The sequence below is a fragment of the Pezoporus flaviventris genome, unplaced genomic scaffold (assembly GCF_033815535.1).
Source record: "Pezoporus flaviventris isolate CSIRO_AGI_PZ_B2104156 unplaced genomic scaffold, CSIRO_AGI_Pfla_v1 ptg000011l, whole genome shotgun sequence".
NCBI lineage: Eukaryota > Metazoa > Chordata > Aves > Psittaciformes > Psittacidae > Pezoporus > Pezoporus flaviventris.
In genome coordinates this window covers 2089903-2104696 of record NW_026892559.1, presented here as the reverse complement: position 1 = coordinate 2104696, position 14794 = coordinate 2089903, and the positions used below count along the sequence as shown (strand labels likewise).

The 14794-nt window shown below is 40.3% G+C and overlaps 1 protein-coding gene across 2 annotated transcripts in view; it reads right to left on the bottom strand.

The window, feature by feature from the left end:
* The window catches only part of MRTFA (myocardin related transcription factor A), a 48504-nt gene that overhangs the window by 18943 nt on the left and 14767 nt on the right, over positions 1 to 14794 (bottom strand). Inside the window, exons 1-2 of one of the 2 annotated variants that reach the window (XM_061450747.1) lie at positions 11167 to 11187; positions 10966 to 11031 (exon numbers count right to left, since the gene is read on the bottom strand). In XM_061450747.1, the coding sequence (XP_061306731.1) occupies positions 10966 to 10972 (7 nt within the window). In that variant the 5' untranslated portion in view covers positions 10973 to 11031; positions 11167 to 11187. Of the gene's footprint in view, positions 1 to 10965; positions 11032 to 11166; positions 11188 to 14794 lie in introns of those variants that run through there. The other variant, XM_061450746.1, reaches the window with a different exon arrangement.

Below are 14794 nucleotides of genomic sequence, written 5' to 3'. Positions count from 1 at the left end.
GAGAACAATTTATTCTCTTCCTGTTTGCATCTATCCCTATATATTTAAAAACTTTGGTTTTCCTACAGTCTTCTGTTATATTAAATGACCAAAGCCAGTTGCTTCACTTTCCCTTACAGATAACATTTCCCAGACCTTTGCTTGTTTACTTACTTTTGGACTCCTTCCATTTGTTTTCTATTTTTCTTTAAGTACAGTGTCCAAAATTTGGTACATATTCCAACCTAGGCTTTATCAGCTTTTATAAAGGTAAATGATTATTAAATAACACTTCTCAGGCATATGATCCAGCCAGTTTGTCTTTTTTGTGTAAATAAAGTGCATTAACATGTTCACTTGTGCTTGGCTCACAAACCATGAAAGGTCTCCAGTCCTCCTCTGCAGAGCTGCTATCTAGCCAGCCATCCTCCATCTTCAATTAATGCTATGGACTAGACATACCAAAATGTAGAACTCTGCATTCTTTCTTTGGTTTTGTCCAGTACTTCTCAGCTTCTCCAAATACTGTGAGTCCCAAACCTGTCCTCCTCACAACCCCCTAACTTGCAAGTTTAATAAATATGCACAGTTCTCTTGTTTAAATCAAAATAGTGAAAATAATGAAGAGTATCAGACACTGACCTTCTCTCACCCCACCCAAAAGCCCTACTCAAGACATCCTCCCAGTATATCACCAAGACTTTATTTCAGTGCTGTTCTCTCACCAGCTACACTCACAGCTTCAAGTTATCCCATCTTGCCTACAAAACCATCAAGCAAGCCTCTGTTAAGCAACCTACTGAACCCAAGAAGTGCAAAAAGACGTTTAACACCCTGACTTCCTGTGGAGGCAGTTCAATGAATATTTAGTCTGGTGGTAGGTAAATAATGAGCTCTTCATCCCCCTCCGCCATGTCCCAGCATTTCTGCCTTGCCACTGATGCTCCAGTTGTACTCATACTGCACAAGAAGCTATAAAAGGGAACTGTCACCATGAAGTATCTCCAGTATTTCCCCATGGCACTTGCCCCTCTAGTTAACTTGGTTCAGCTTTGCCAGCAAAACTTTGGGCTAGCCCCTGATGAGAACAGAGTGCTGCCAGAGAAAAAAAAAACTTGCCAAACTACAACAGCAGCCTTAGCTGTTGAGAGTTTTTGCTTTCCACTGTATGCAGAAAACAATTCCTTTATGTTTCTCTTCTACTGAGATATTGGAGAATGCAGAAGTAAATTCTGCAATGCCCAGTTTCAGTTAGGTGCACCTTTTGCCTGCCTTTCTGATTTTGTTTCTACACTGTATGTGCATGGTATTTTCATTATCAGTGAACTGCGGTTATACTTTCTGCCCTTGTTGCTGTACCTAGGCCTGGGACAACGCATGTCAGCCCTCAGTTATGCTGACAAAACCTTCTGTGAACTCAGATCACAGTTGTTTTGAAAGAGTTATTTTAACTTGTATTGGTATGCTGGTTTACAGCACGGTTCCCCAAATACTAGTGTCAGCAAAGCTGAGCACAACTGCTCTGCCAAAGTCAGAAACAAGAGGCTAGGTTTAAGGGCAGTGCTGCAGCAGGAGTGCCCACGTTGCTGAACTACGGCTCCTGTGTCTTCAGATTGCCCCATCCACCTTAGGAAAACAGCTTGTTGTTACAAGTGGCTGAAGAAGCACTAAAAATGGTATAGTGATAGAAGGGATGACAGCATCATCAACAGGGTTTGGGACAGCACAGGCCAGAAGGTGCCCTTCACTGAGTTGTACATATTTTTGTCCCACTTGGACAACCATCTGGCAATTTGCAGCATTTACTGTTAGGAGGATTAGCTTTACCCCTCACCTTTAGATGACTGACAGCAGGATGAGATTTTCCTGCCACAGATGGGCTGGCTGTCAAGGATCTCATAAAATTTGTATCACATATATCCTATTTTTTCATCTCTCTGATGCTTGTGGACCATTTTGATGCTTCATCACCAGAATTCCTGAAGCATTAATATCTTTGTGGTCACACCCTTAGCTACCATGAAGAATCTCCCTGGAGATCAATGATGCAACTGTTTTGTGCCTCCACCCTGCTTCAAAAATGTTTGCAGCTATACACTGTAACTATTGTCCTTCCATCTAATCCCCAAAAGCTATGCAGCAGCACACAGGACCGTCTACAATCATGCACACCTTTCCATGCAAAGCACAGAGACGGAAGTTGCTACTCTTCACTTCAAAGCAATGTATTATTAATTCCTATAAAACAGGGTTCAAAACTGCAATGCATGAGTTCAGTGTTCCACAGTCCAAGCCACGTTCTGAAGATGGCAACCCGCGAATGAAGAAAAATACTGCAAAGCTTCAAAATGGTGCTGCTATAAACAGACTGAACCAAGGCCCAGGAATCAACCCCAAATCTCCAGTTTAACAGCAGAGACAAAGAGCCAGGCAAAATGGGTCAGACATTTCTGTTCATGGTTACCCTACAACGTACAAAAGCAAATTTTAGCCTTGCAAAGCTTTCAAAGATATTCATATGCAGATCTTCAAGTTCCTGTTACCTAGCATGAGAAATAAGTGGAATCAGAACTGAATTCAGTCACTCTAAGAACAAAACACAGCAAGGGCAGGGGACTGATGAAACTGCTGAGAAAAAGAGGTCAAAATGTCTGTCTGTAGTCCCTGCATTTGCTTATGCAGCTGACAGAAGACACCAAGGTTTGCAAGGAACCAAATAGAAGAAAAGAAGGCAAAAGGATCTTCACAGGTCCTCACAGCTCAACCGTCTAGTTTAGGAGAAGCAACAAAACTTTCTGCAATGGGTAAGATCATTATTGTAGGCTATCAGACATGTAGGCTGATGGAGGAGAGACAGCACATGAGCCATTCTTGGCCATATTATCCACCTCATCATAGACAACACGGTGACATTTGAACTGCAAAGCAGTTGGTCAGATAACACACAGTATTTGCAGAAAGGCTACAGCTAAATTCTAAATACTGAGTCAAGCATTCTGCTCTTCAGTTAGATAAGTGTCTGAGGGAAAGGTAAAATCTTTCTTTGCTATGACAAAGAGAAGCTCGTGTCCTGTCCAAACCCAACCTCAGACACGCTGAGTTAATTCAGTGGCAGAAGGCCTTCTGCTGCAGCTATTCACCCCAGCTCCAAACAGCATTCTAGTTTCTCTCTTGTTTACTATGCTTTCGTAAAAAGATGAGATAAAATGCTACAAATAGGCTGAACAACTTCCTCTTGTCAGTTCAGGGTGGAGCTCCCACCCTATGGCATTTGGTGCGTAACATTTGGTAAGAAACACAAAACTTGAATCACAGAGAAAGGCAGTTGGCACTTTCTTCTTCCCTTCATCTTCACCCCACTTTCAAAAAGCATTTCTCATAGCATGGAAGAAGAAAGTATTCAAAAAAACAGTCACATGTACAGAAGGATCTGTCATCTTGCTAGTTGGTCAGTATCAGAAAGCAGTATGCTATAGAAATGTGAAAATACACAGGTGAGAGAAGAGAGAGCTCCACCAGCACCTTTTTCTCCTTACATAGCTCCAGGGAGTTTCACATCTGGTACACAGACCTGATCATACTTGAAAATTCTTGCTGATGTAACACCCCTGGCATTGGTAAGCCCACCCCTTGGATTAAGGCTAAGTTCTGAGTATCAAGTTAAAGATATGAAAAGCAGCCATAACTGGTAAATTGTGATTACTCACACTCCACAATATATAAACTCAAAAAAATTAAAAATTAACATTGACTTAAAAATAACAATCCAAATATTATTATTAAGGCCCCCTAACAAATGCATCTTTGCACTTCTGTAATGCCCTTCAATAACAGTGTCATTGTGATTAAAAAATTACAAGTATATCTAGTCTCAAACAGAAGAAGGCTGGATAAAGTTTCTCGACCATGTTGCAAATGTTTGCCCTGACAAAGCATGACATTACAGTTACAGTGCTACAGCTTTATCAAGTCCTCTCTATTACATGAGCCTGTACAGCCAGTACAACCTGTACGGGCTCACGGAGCAACTCTTCCCCAAAACTACTACTTTTCCAGCTCCCTGAACTGGGCTTGACCTGGCTGCACAAGCAAATGTACAGGCAGGACTGTGGTACCCTGCCTCAGCTCAGCTCAGCTCAGCTCTCAGGTGCTTCCAACACCTGAAACAAGCACCTCTCCACAGCCCACATCCATAACTCAGCAAAACTGTCAGTAACTTTATTACAGCGGTATCTCCCTTATGATGCAGCTGAAGATTTTCATTTAACTGTGTGAAAAGCCTCAAGTGTAGGTCTGTCACAGCAAACATGCAAAATTACTGACAGAAAGGGCTAAGATTTTTTCAGGGCCCACACTGAGTTAATTTAAACTCCAACAGATGTGTGTAATTTCTCAGAAAGTTCATCCTCTTCAGGAGCAAAATGTAAACTGTCACCTATGGTAACAGTTATCAGATCTACAGGTGACTACAGCTTTGTGTCAAAGAACATTTACAGCAAGTGCAGATAATGTATAACCCACTCTGTCCATTGCCATTAACTCTTAGCATTCAGAAGACATTACTTAGATCCTGAAATGAAAAATAAAAAAGATAAAGCTTCATTACAATCAGGACTGTGCCACCTCCAAGCTGAAAAGGACAAGCTAGACAAGGAACTTCTACCAGGACCCGTTTGATCCATGCATTCCTAAATCAGACTTCATGTCTGCTTCTTGGACGGATAATCACCCTTTGCAACCTTTTCTGACAACTTTATGGAGTGCCCAGGCTGGGGGAAGTGTGGGGCCATGAGAAGAAAAAGGAAAGACCATTCCCAGCCAACAAATGAACTGTGGGAACACGAAGGGGAAAGAAAGCTCTATTACATACCAGACTTTACTCCCCTGAATTATTATGTTTCTCTTGCAACTGGCAGAGTTAAATATTTTGTCATTGCAGGGATCAAGGACTAAACGCAGCCTATCAAACCCCTAAGCACGGCCTTTTCTTTCTGCAGCTTCACAAAGGACAAAGAGCACACTTCATTACTAACACAATGAACTTTCCTACTCCAACCATGTCTTATTAATCACAGATGTTATAAGCACATGGAAGATAATCACAGACAGCTATCTAAAAATATAAACAAACCAGGTGCAGTTATTAGGCCCCAGACAATAAGGCTGTCAGCTCAAATGAACAGACTTCTCCACACAAGCCTCAATGCTTTGAAATTGTACTTCAAGAGATCAAAGTCAAAAAAGCACCAAATAATTTCTGGGAGGCAAGTTACAGGTAGCTGATCAATTAAAATAAAACCAGTTACAAATCTTTGTGCTACATGCCACAAACAGAAATACATCTGCAAGTGCCCTCTACAGCTCTTGTCTATTTTACAAACAAAAGCAGGTTTTACAATACCTGCTTAGTGCTCCAGCCTTACTCTCAGAGCATAACATCAAGTATATCAAAAGTCTCACTGCAGCCTCTACATCTGAGGTCCCATTTTATACACAATGAACCAGGAAATAGCAAGGTTTCAGACGTTAAATGGAAGACTAAAGAAAAAGTGTTATTATTTTTAGATCTAAAAGACTTTACAGGTTTGGACATTTTATTAAACAAGTCTGGGAGTAATGATATTTATGGTCCATAACTCCCTATCCTAAATGAAAGTACAGTTTCTACTTGTTTTTTCAAAAAAAAGGTATGAAAGTAAAGCAATTACCAACGGGCTGAAGAGCAGACACTAGATGGCAGGGAAGTAAACATTCATATTTTTGTTTTGTTACCATAAGTATATTGCAAAATCTATAGGGAACATCATTATAAAGACCTGATATGTAAAGCAGTGAGAGAATGATGGGCACATGTTACGCAGCAGAGAGCAGGAAGAGCTCTTTTGGGGTGTTAAAGCAAGTCTGCAATTCAAATATAACACACAACAATCTTTAAGTATCAGCTGTGCAGCCACTCTGCCACACTTGTGAATCAGTAAACCTCCACATAAGCATAGCAGTTCACCTTCTAACCTAGCCTTTAGGTGGAAGATGAAATATTATTGAGACATTAAGAACTGCACCTGAAGTTAAAGTCTACAAATATAACTTTAGAAACTTTAACTTATAACTTACAGGTGGTAAGCACTTCACTTCCTGAAATTAATACCTCAAAGATCCTTGTTTTCTTGTGATGGTAGCTGTGCTGGATGCAGAAGACCAGTTACAAGCTTTGCCTAGATGATGATCAACACTGATATGCCAATGCATAAACTGTGTTCTGTATCCTTAAATCACTTGCAGTAAATGGCAATTCCTTTTGCATTAATTATAAGCAATGTCTCACAGAGCCCCCCACCCCAAAGCAAATACTGTATTTTAGTTTTATAACAAATATTAAATTTTATCCATTAACCTGACTGCTACAAAACAAATCTAAAAACGCAGCTAGTGATACGAGCAGCCTAATAAGATTGCAATCATTAGGCCACCTACTCTATTACAATCATTCTGAATTGTATGATGTGTTGCAATTGAACTATGGCACACTCCCTTCATGTAGTCCACAGATAAAATACACACTCCCCAGGAGGGTCTGAAACCAGCTGCCCAAGATTCACAAATCTTATATTCCGAAATATGCTCATGCAACTAACAGGCTGCATGTCCAAGCAGAAAACACGATCAGAGTGCTGGTAATTCAGATCTACAGCATGGGAACACCTCCACATCTGTAAAAAGAGTCACATTAGAAAACAGCACAAACTCCATTAGTTTTGGATTCTGTGGTGTTTGTTTTCCAGGATGCAGTATATCTACATATATATTTTGTGTGAGCATAAAAACTGGCAAACACCAGATCCACTGGAGCGAAAAAGAAGCTCCTACAAATTCTCTTCGTGTATCACAGCCTCCCTCCTAGCTTTCAGTCCAGACGATGCCCTTTTCAAAGGCTGCCCTTTCAGACAGTCACCAAGCAGTGCTATAAAGCAACAGAAGACACACTCCCAGAAATTATATTCTACCGTTTCACCTGCTTAGGTGAATCTGATGGTCACAACAACAGCCTTCCTGCTGGACTGTGCCACATGACAACCTTTCATGATTGCCTGTATTTTATGTTTGCAGCCAGAAGCCACAGATCACAATCCCAATGGATAAAACAATGGACATGTGAAGCTTAAACTTTGCAAAAGAGAAAAAGCACAACAGATTTTGCAAAGCAGAAGAGTGCTTCATTTCATAAACGTCTCTCCCCTAAAAATTTTTGCTATTTTAGCTCAAGATACTTTCCACACATCTTTCTTCACTGATGCACATTTGCTACTGTTTTAGACATTCCTTTCAAGGGCAGAAAACTGGGTATTTAATAACCCCCCAACAAAAACTTCAAATAGCTGTAACTTTTAAATTTGACACTAAAAACTGACAGCATCTGACTGTTCTTCTACAGCACGACAAAGAGTTGAGCACAGACAGCAGAATTTGCTTAGCTCCCATTTTATAAGGACAAGAAGATGAAAATCACCTCTGCATAGCTATAAAAAATGCAAATATAGCAAAAAAGCTTGTCAGTTTGCACTATCAGAAAATAGGCCAAAACCTGAATACATATGAAAACTCGGCTCTCTGTGCTTCTAAGTACAGTCCTTCTAGCTCAAATCACAGGTATGTCAGATGCAAGAGAAGATTTGCTTCCCACCTCTTTCCTAGAGGCAATTGAGAATTTTAATCTTCAACTAATGAATCCTGCTACTAGTAAAAGGTTACACAAAGTAGTAACAGAAAAGCAAGAAGAATTACTGAAGTATAAACCCCAATTATTTTGAATCCTCTGTCACTGCTTATAAATGTTTCATTTCTTATTATAATACACTATTTTTAGTACACTAATTTTTTAGTAATACACTAATACACTAATATTTTAGTAAAGCAAGCTCTACTGTAGGTGGCTGGTGGGTTGGAAAGGTTATTCAAGCGAGATTAAGTGTACTGGCTAAAAAAATGTTGAGACATTTGCCTTTCCTCTCTACCGTATAAACAAAATTCCACATGGGAAAAAAGAAAGCAATTCCCAGCTCTGCTCTGAACAAGCAAAAGAGAAGTAGTGTAACTCTCATTTTAATGTGACACAAATGTGTCTCCTTCCACTCCTTTACAGTGTCCAAAAGTCTTGTGTTGATGGAAGCCTAAAATAAAATTTCTCTTCCAGGACACCAAGTTGAATCTAAACACCATGTAAGACTTATACTGGAGTCAGGGGAACCAAAGGTACCAAAGTGAGTTTGCACACTAGGTAGCTTTTAATGTAATACAAAAACTTATCACACTTGGTTAATAGATTTTTGCACATCTGTTTGGTTACGAGATCCAGGAACTGATCTGTATTAAAGGCAAAGCTAAATGAACATGTAGAATAGCACAGTAAGTCCAAATCTGCATAGAAAAAACATTTGATGCTGAGGAACTGACATCCACACTCTGTATGTAAAGGTGAAACGGGAGGTGTGGTGTCCGGCAAGTTACAGTCTCGATGCATAGACTGAAAGCCTGTTAGCTGTAGGCAGAATACTTTCCTCTTCGCTTTCATCCCAGTTTAATCCAACTCTCAAGCTTAATTTCATGGTGCAAAGCAACACACAGAAGGCAGGTGCAATTAGGAGCTTCACTTCAAAAGCACCTTCCTGACACAACCTATAATGTTAATGTAGATACAGCCGCAACTACCACAATTCTTTCAAGACTGTGAAGGATCTCCAGATGAAAAATTAAGCTTAGAAACCAATCAGCATTTCACATGGAAAAAGTGATCCAGCTCATTTCAACACCAAACCATCCTCTGGGTTCCCGCTTTTATATTTTTTGCTCAGTCACCATGAAGGGCTGTGTGGGGCTTGGTTCCTAACATACCCAAGGGGTAGACATGGGGCTCAGTACAGCCATGTTTAGTAGTAGATGGCAGAGAACAAGATTAAGTACCTATGTGTTTCCACAGATGCAGGTAGAGGGCAGACTGATAAATGAACAACTTGCATATTGCCAGTAGTAAGTAAAAATGTCTATTCTAAACTGCTGAAAGCAGAAGCAAAGCTGTCGTGGCTCTGAGATGCCTTCAGGAGGAACATGGCCCCTAGTCACCCTATGCATTTCTCAGGTTAAAAAGGGACTTCTGCTTTAAGTATCACAATCATTCTCACATCTGATCTTCTTATTAAAAATGGCCCAGACAAATAATATTGTAACCATTTCCCTATGTGTAGTTATTTCCAATTGGCAGGTATGGGGAAATGATACCATGACTTGGAAGAACTAATTCCAAATCATGTTTAGAATAGGTCTACTAAAGTGTTTTTTCTACACTGCAGAAAAGGTCTTTTCATGTGTCACCAGTATTTTCACAATGATATTTCACTGAGCATTCTTCCTTGGTCCAACATTTAACCTACATATAAGAGACTTAAATGAAGCAACAAAGGGCACAAGTCTGCAAAGGCTAGTTATTTAGGCTGTATTTTAAGCAAATTTAAGACTGACTAATCACTCTGGGTGCCTTACTTGAATTACTTGCAAGGGCCCCATTTTCAAAGGACCCGTAAAACAGACCCCTCTCAGGAATCACAAGTTTGGCCAGCCACACTTTGAAGAAAGCCAGTACTGAATATACAGTATTTGCATACATACCCACCTAAAGCAGGAGACCACAAAGAAGTCAGGAACACTTTCCTCTGGTAAGTATTATTAAAAGGGTACAGGCCCTGGGACACTAGTCTTTCATCCAAAAGTAAGTGTAATCGGTAGAAGCACGTATAGAAATTCCCCAGGTAAAAACAAGACAGGCATGATGTACTATATCCAGACAGGACAACCTTTTCTTTTTTATTTGTTAACAGAATTCTAAGTAGGGGTCTCAGAAACATCTTGAGCATTTCACTGCCTTCCAGTGAGCCACTTCAGCTGACAAGAGCGCTGTTGACAGTTTCTTTTCATTCAGAGGGAGTTGACAGCCTAACCTTACACTTTCAGCAAAGCCTAAGTCACATCATTGTGTCATATTACAGTGTGCACCCCAGAAATAGAAGCAATGAGAAACGCCTCATTACTATGCTGTTTTCAAGTAAGGCTTGTGAAATGGGGAAGAGGAAAGGTTTTTGAAAGAAGAAAACATACCTGATCCATTGCCTTTTACTAAAGCTGTTCAGTGAAAATAAGAGGACCTCAGAAATAAAACATTTGCTCTTTGGTCATATTTCAAGTTGTTACCTGTAAGTCATCTAGTCTGGAGGTACCACAGCAAAACAAAACTATATGTCAGATATCCTTTTGCATTCTGGGGGGAAGGAGGAAAAAAACCAAACCAAACCAAAGCCCCCTTCTCCAACACTAACCTCACAATGAATATATTAAAGCTTAACATTAGGGTACGTGTCCACCCAGAAAAGCTCTTTGGCTCCACAGATTTTGCCTTCCCCTGCAGAAAGGGGAATGGCTGATGCCCATAGGGCTCTTTCTAGGTATGCTTTCTAGCTGCAAACATAAACAGGGCCCCTTGTAGGTTAACATCTTGTACCACTGCCTGTTTTCAGCTGGTTTATGGAATAAGTACATACTAAGTTAAAACTGGCGAAGAGGTCTGCAGAGCTGGCAAACAAGAATAGAAACTGCAGAAGCAGGAAGCCTGTTAGAAGACTGATTACCAGCATGTGTCAAATATATAAGGCACTTCTAACATAGCATGTTCATCATAGGACTGTTGTGCACTGTAATCAAATACAAATATTGTTTTCAAGTACAGTTATGTTTATAGCTTCCTCAGTATTGGAGATGGCCCTGTACCTAGTGCACCAACACTTCAGAAGGACCAAGTTGGGTGGGACAGGGTGGGGCTGTTACATATGATGTTTTTCATGCAGAAACAGAGAACCTGATCTTTCAAATCATATGTGAAACCATTCTCCTCTCAAAAACATGTATAAAAACACTAAGACAAAGAGTTTAAGTGACACTTACGCGGCATGATCCCTTGGCTCACCAGCTCCTCCCGTGTGCGTCGCTGCTGGAGCTTCAACTGCAGCACTGCAGGACAGCAGAGAGAGGGAAAAGAAGGAAACCCATCAGTGCAAGAAACAACTGAAAAGACATCTTCAGGCACATCTTGTTTTCCTCTTTGGATGCCAAGGCAACAGCAAGCAGCCGTAATTAAGAGCCCACCTCCCAGCCCGCTCCCCTGCCCCACTGCAATTGCAGAAGTGGCTGTCAGCAGTCAGGTTTCCGTATTCTGCTGTGGGTAACAGAGAGGAAGTTGCACAGGGTCTTGGCAGGGTGATAAAAATCCACAAAGCCGGGCCTGTTTCTCAATTCTTTCTAGAGCACCAACTTCTTTCCAAACCATTAAGATGAGAAAACAAACAAAGAGAAACACTGGCTGACAGTGCTCCAATAAACCAGTGACACCCCAGCTGCTAATGCCTCCTGAAAACTCTAATTATCATGTGCAGATTAAATTGATATGACAAAATTATTGGTCATTACTTGAAATTACAAGGCTGATTTCCTTGCTCAACTCAGAATCATCTCATGAAAGTGAAATATCATGGATATATCCAGAAGCGCCCTTGTTCTGTAGCAAAAAGAATCCATCACCACTAGAATTTTTCCTATTTATTTTAGCATAACAGAACATACACATGACCTGTGTGAAATGCATTTTTTTTTTCTCTAATGCAAATCTCTGGAACAGTCATCATTTTAATATTCAGATTATAACAGCAGCTTCCCTTTAAACTATACAATCAAAGCAACATTCTAGAGATTGTTCTTACAGCCAAAGACAGTTTCCATATGCAAGGGACCTCTCAAAACTGAAGAAAAAAAACATCACATGAACGTGCAGACACACACAATTTAGGAGAACCGGAGTGAGCATCAATAGATACTGAATACCATTTGCAATCAAGCTCAAGCTCCTAAGTATTCTCAACATAAAATAAAATTAATGGCATGGCATCTTCCCTGTTTTCATTTCTCTTATGTCTGTGGTGCACTCAGCATAAGAGAAGTCCACACAAAAGTAGCAGAACCACCAGAGCACAAAACTGCTCTAACGTCTAACTACACAATCTCATTATAACCTTTATACTTCCTTTCTCAAGTACTTTGTTTGTCCTATACATTAATCTCATACATTATATCCAAACTTATACTGACACTCCCTAACATAGGGATCAAAGAAATTTAAGGAGAAGATGCCACTTTGTCTACTTACACACATCATCACGTTTTACCTGTTTCTTTCAACCTCCCATTTTCAGTTTGCATTTGACTACAATACATCTTTGAGTGAGGGTTCTGGTCTTCATATGAACTTAACAAGGGATCCATTCTCTTCCTTGGTTGTTTGCACAGCAGCTAACCACCCTAACTTAAATGCACACTCAAGTTCTCACTTGGATTTTTCTAGATTCCACTTCCATTGGCTCTTGATGTACTGCTTATGACAGAATATACTTCCTACCTGTGGAGGGACTTGCATGTGGCACAGTGTACAACCAAGTCACCTCTCTTCTCTTTCTTAAACCAAACTAACATTTCTTAATATATGCATCCTGGGCAGAAAACTACTGCCTTTAGTATGGGAAAAGGAGAGAGGGAGGGAGGGTGTGAAGAAAGCACCACGCTAATTCTGTGTGGGATCAGCTAAGAGCCAGAACGAGGAGGAGGGGAACACAGGGGAAGGAACAGGCCCTTTGTTTGGCCATGAAACTGCAAACAGAAGTGGCAGTCCCACACTCTTCCTCTCACCCAGCATGCGATCACACTCCTACTTCTGTGCAAGTGTGAGGGCTAATACAGTCTCATAGTTGGCCTGTTCACAGAGCTCTTTATTTGCTCGATTTGTTTGAGGTGATCAAAACCCTCATCAGGTGATGACACATCTACAAAAGCACTTGATCTAACAGCTTGCTGCAAGAGTCAAATCTCTCACTCACCACATCATCTCTCATGTTCCCTGACTGGTGGCTGGACTCAATGCCACAACAGACAGCACAGCCCAATCAAAACAGGGAATAGCTTTCTGTCTCATTAGTGAGTTGAAGAGGATGACTGTATGTATATCCAGGTATTTGTTAACACTAACATAAGGTGGGTGTGAGACATCATCCTTTCAGCAGCTGTATGCCACTAAGTGATTTCAGCCCTATTAGGTAACGGCACATTAAATCTCTGGCTGTATGGCATTATTTCCACTAGTGAGCCATTTCAGGGACTCATTTCCATACCCTAAATTAGCACATCTCGCTAAATTTATACAGGCAAGGCACAGACCTACAGCATCAGACCCATCTCCCCAGCTTTAAGTGGAGATAATGTCATCATTACTCTTACTTGTGTCTTCCCATTTACACATCTAGCAACAGATGTTAGCCCTTTTTGCCACTTTGCTATTTACTCACTAGGACCATCTATTTTCCCTTCCATTTCCAACTATACCAACTATTTACCTTTCACCTCACAGAGTCTGGGATTTTCAACTAAAAACTTGCTAACGCGGGTGTGACTGACATTTTTTGTTCCTTGGTACATAACTCTGCCCTCACATGTATTTATGCACATTTTGCCCAAACTGACAACAGTTTGCCTAAATTATCTAAACAATTTTCCATTTTTTAAATGTCATTATTTATGCCTCCACTAATTTTTGCTCCATTCACACTGTTACCATCTTGAATTTGTTTCCAAACTCCACTGGGCTGATCCCAACTAGAAACGCTTTTCTGCTTTCTTGGATTACAGTCAGTTCTTAATCCACTTGAGCAGTCCTTCATTAAATTCAAAGGTACTTTTTAAGCCCAAAATAAATATACCATGTTACGAAGTTGAAGATGTTATAAAGTGTTATAACACCCAGACAACACCTCTAGCAACCAACTTTCATGTATCCAAACAACAAAATCGCATTTGAGCAGACCTGTTTTCACAAACTGAAAAGCTGAATAGTCTGGTTATACTGCTATTCTTATGCCATCTAAATTATTTATCAAAATTTCCATAGTATTTTTCCTGGAACTGATACCAGATGAGCCACTCTTTACTCACATGCCCTTTTTCAGTAGTGATGCAAAACACTGCTGGTCTTCAGCTCTTCTGAAGTCTCTCCCAGCTGCTCTCAGATTTATCAGAAATCAGTCTCAGCCAGACTAGCAGCTAGAGACTTCATCAAATGACTTTAAATTCCCTTCCTGACTTCAGCTTCCCTTATGAATTTTCTAAATATATCTTATTTCTATATCAGTTACCATTTACTACCTTTTTTTCTCTAGCCATAATATGCACCTTTTATTTTTAAACACCATGTCTCTTCACAGCAAGAAACCAGCAACTGTCCAGAGAACTAAGCTGGAGAATAGGAAAAAGGTTATTTTCAGGATACTTTTAATTAGTAGTAAGTAATTCCTGGGATTTCTGAATACATGTACAAACATATTAAGCACAAATTATAATCAGCACAGGATGCACTTTTTTTCCCATACAGCTTACTTTTGTGGCAGAGAAGAAGGCAACAAGGATTACCTCAGTTCACTCCTGAATTCATTTTGGCTTAAATAAGTACTTAGAGTTCCCAATGCCATTTCATATATTTAGGAGATCACCTGTTTACATGTGCAAGTGTGTGAATCCTATATATAGATTAACAGATGTCCCAAGCGCCAATCCAAGGCTGCTGTACATGGAGCTCAGCCAAGGTCTAGAATGACCAGAGAAATTCAAAGTTACTCAGACTGGAGTGCCTTTCAGTCACAGACCAACAATTTTCTTCTCCTTTCTCCCTGTATTTGAC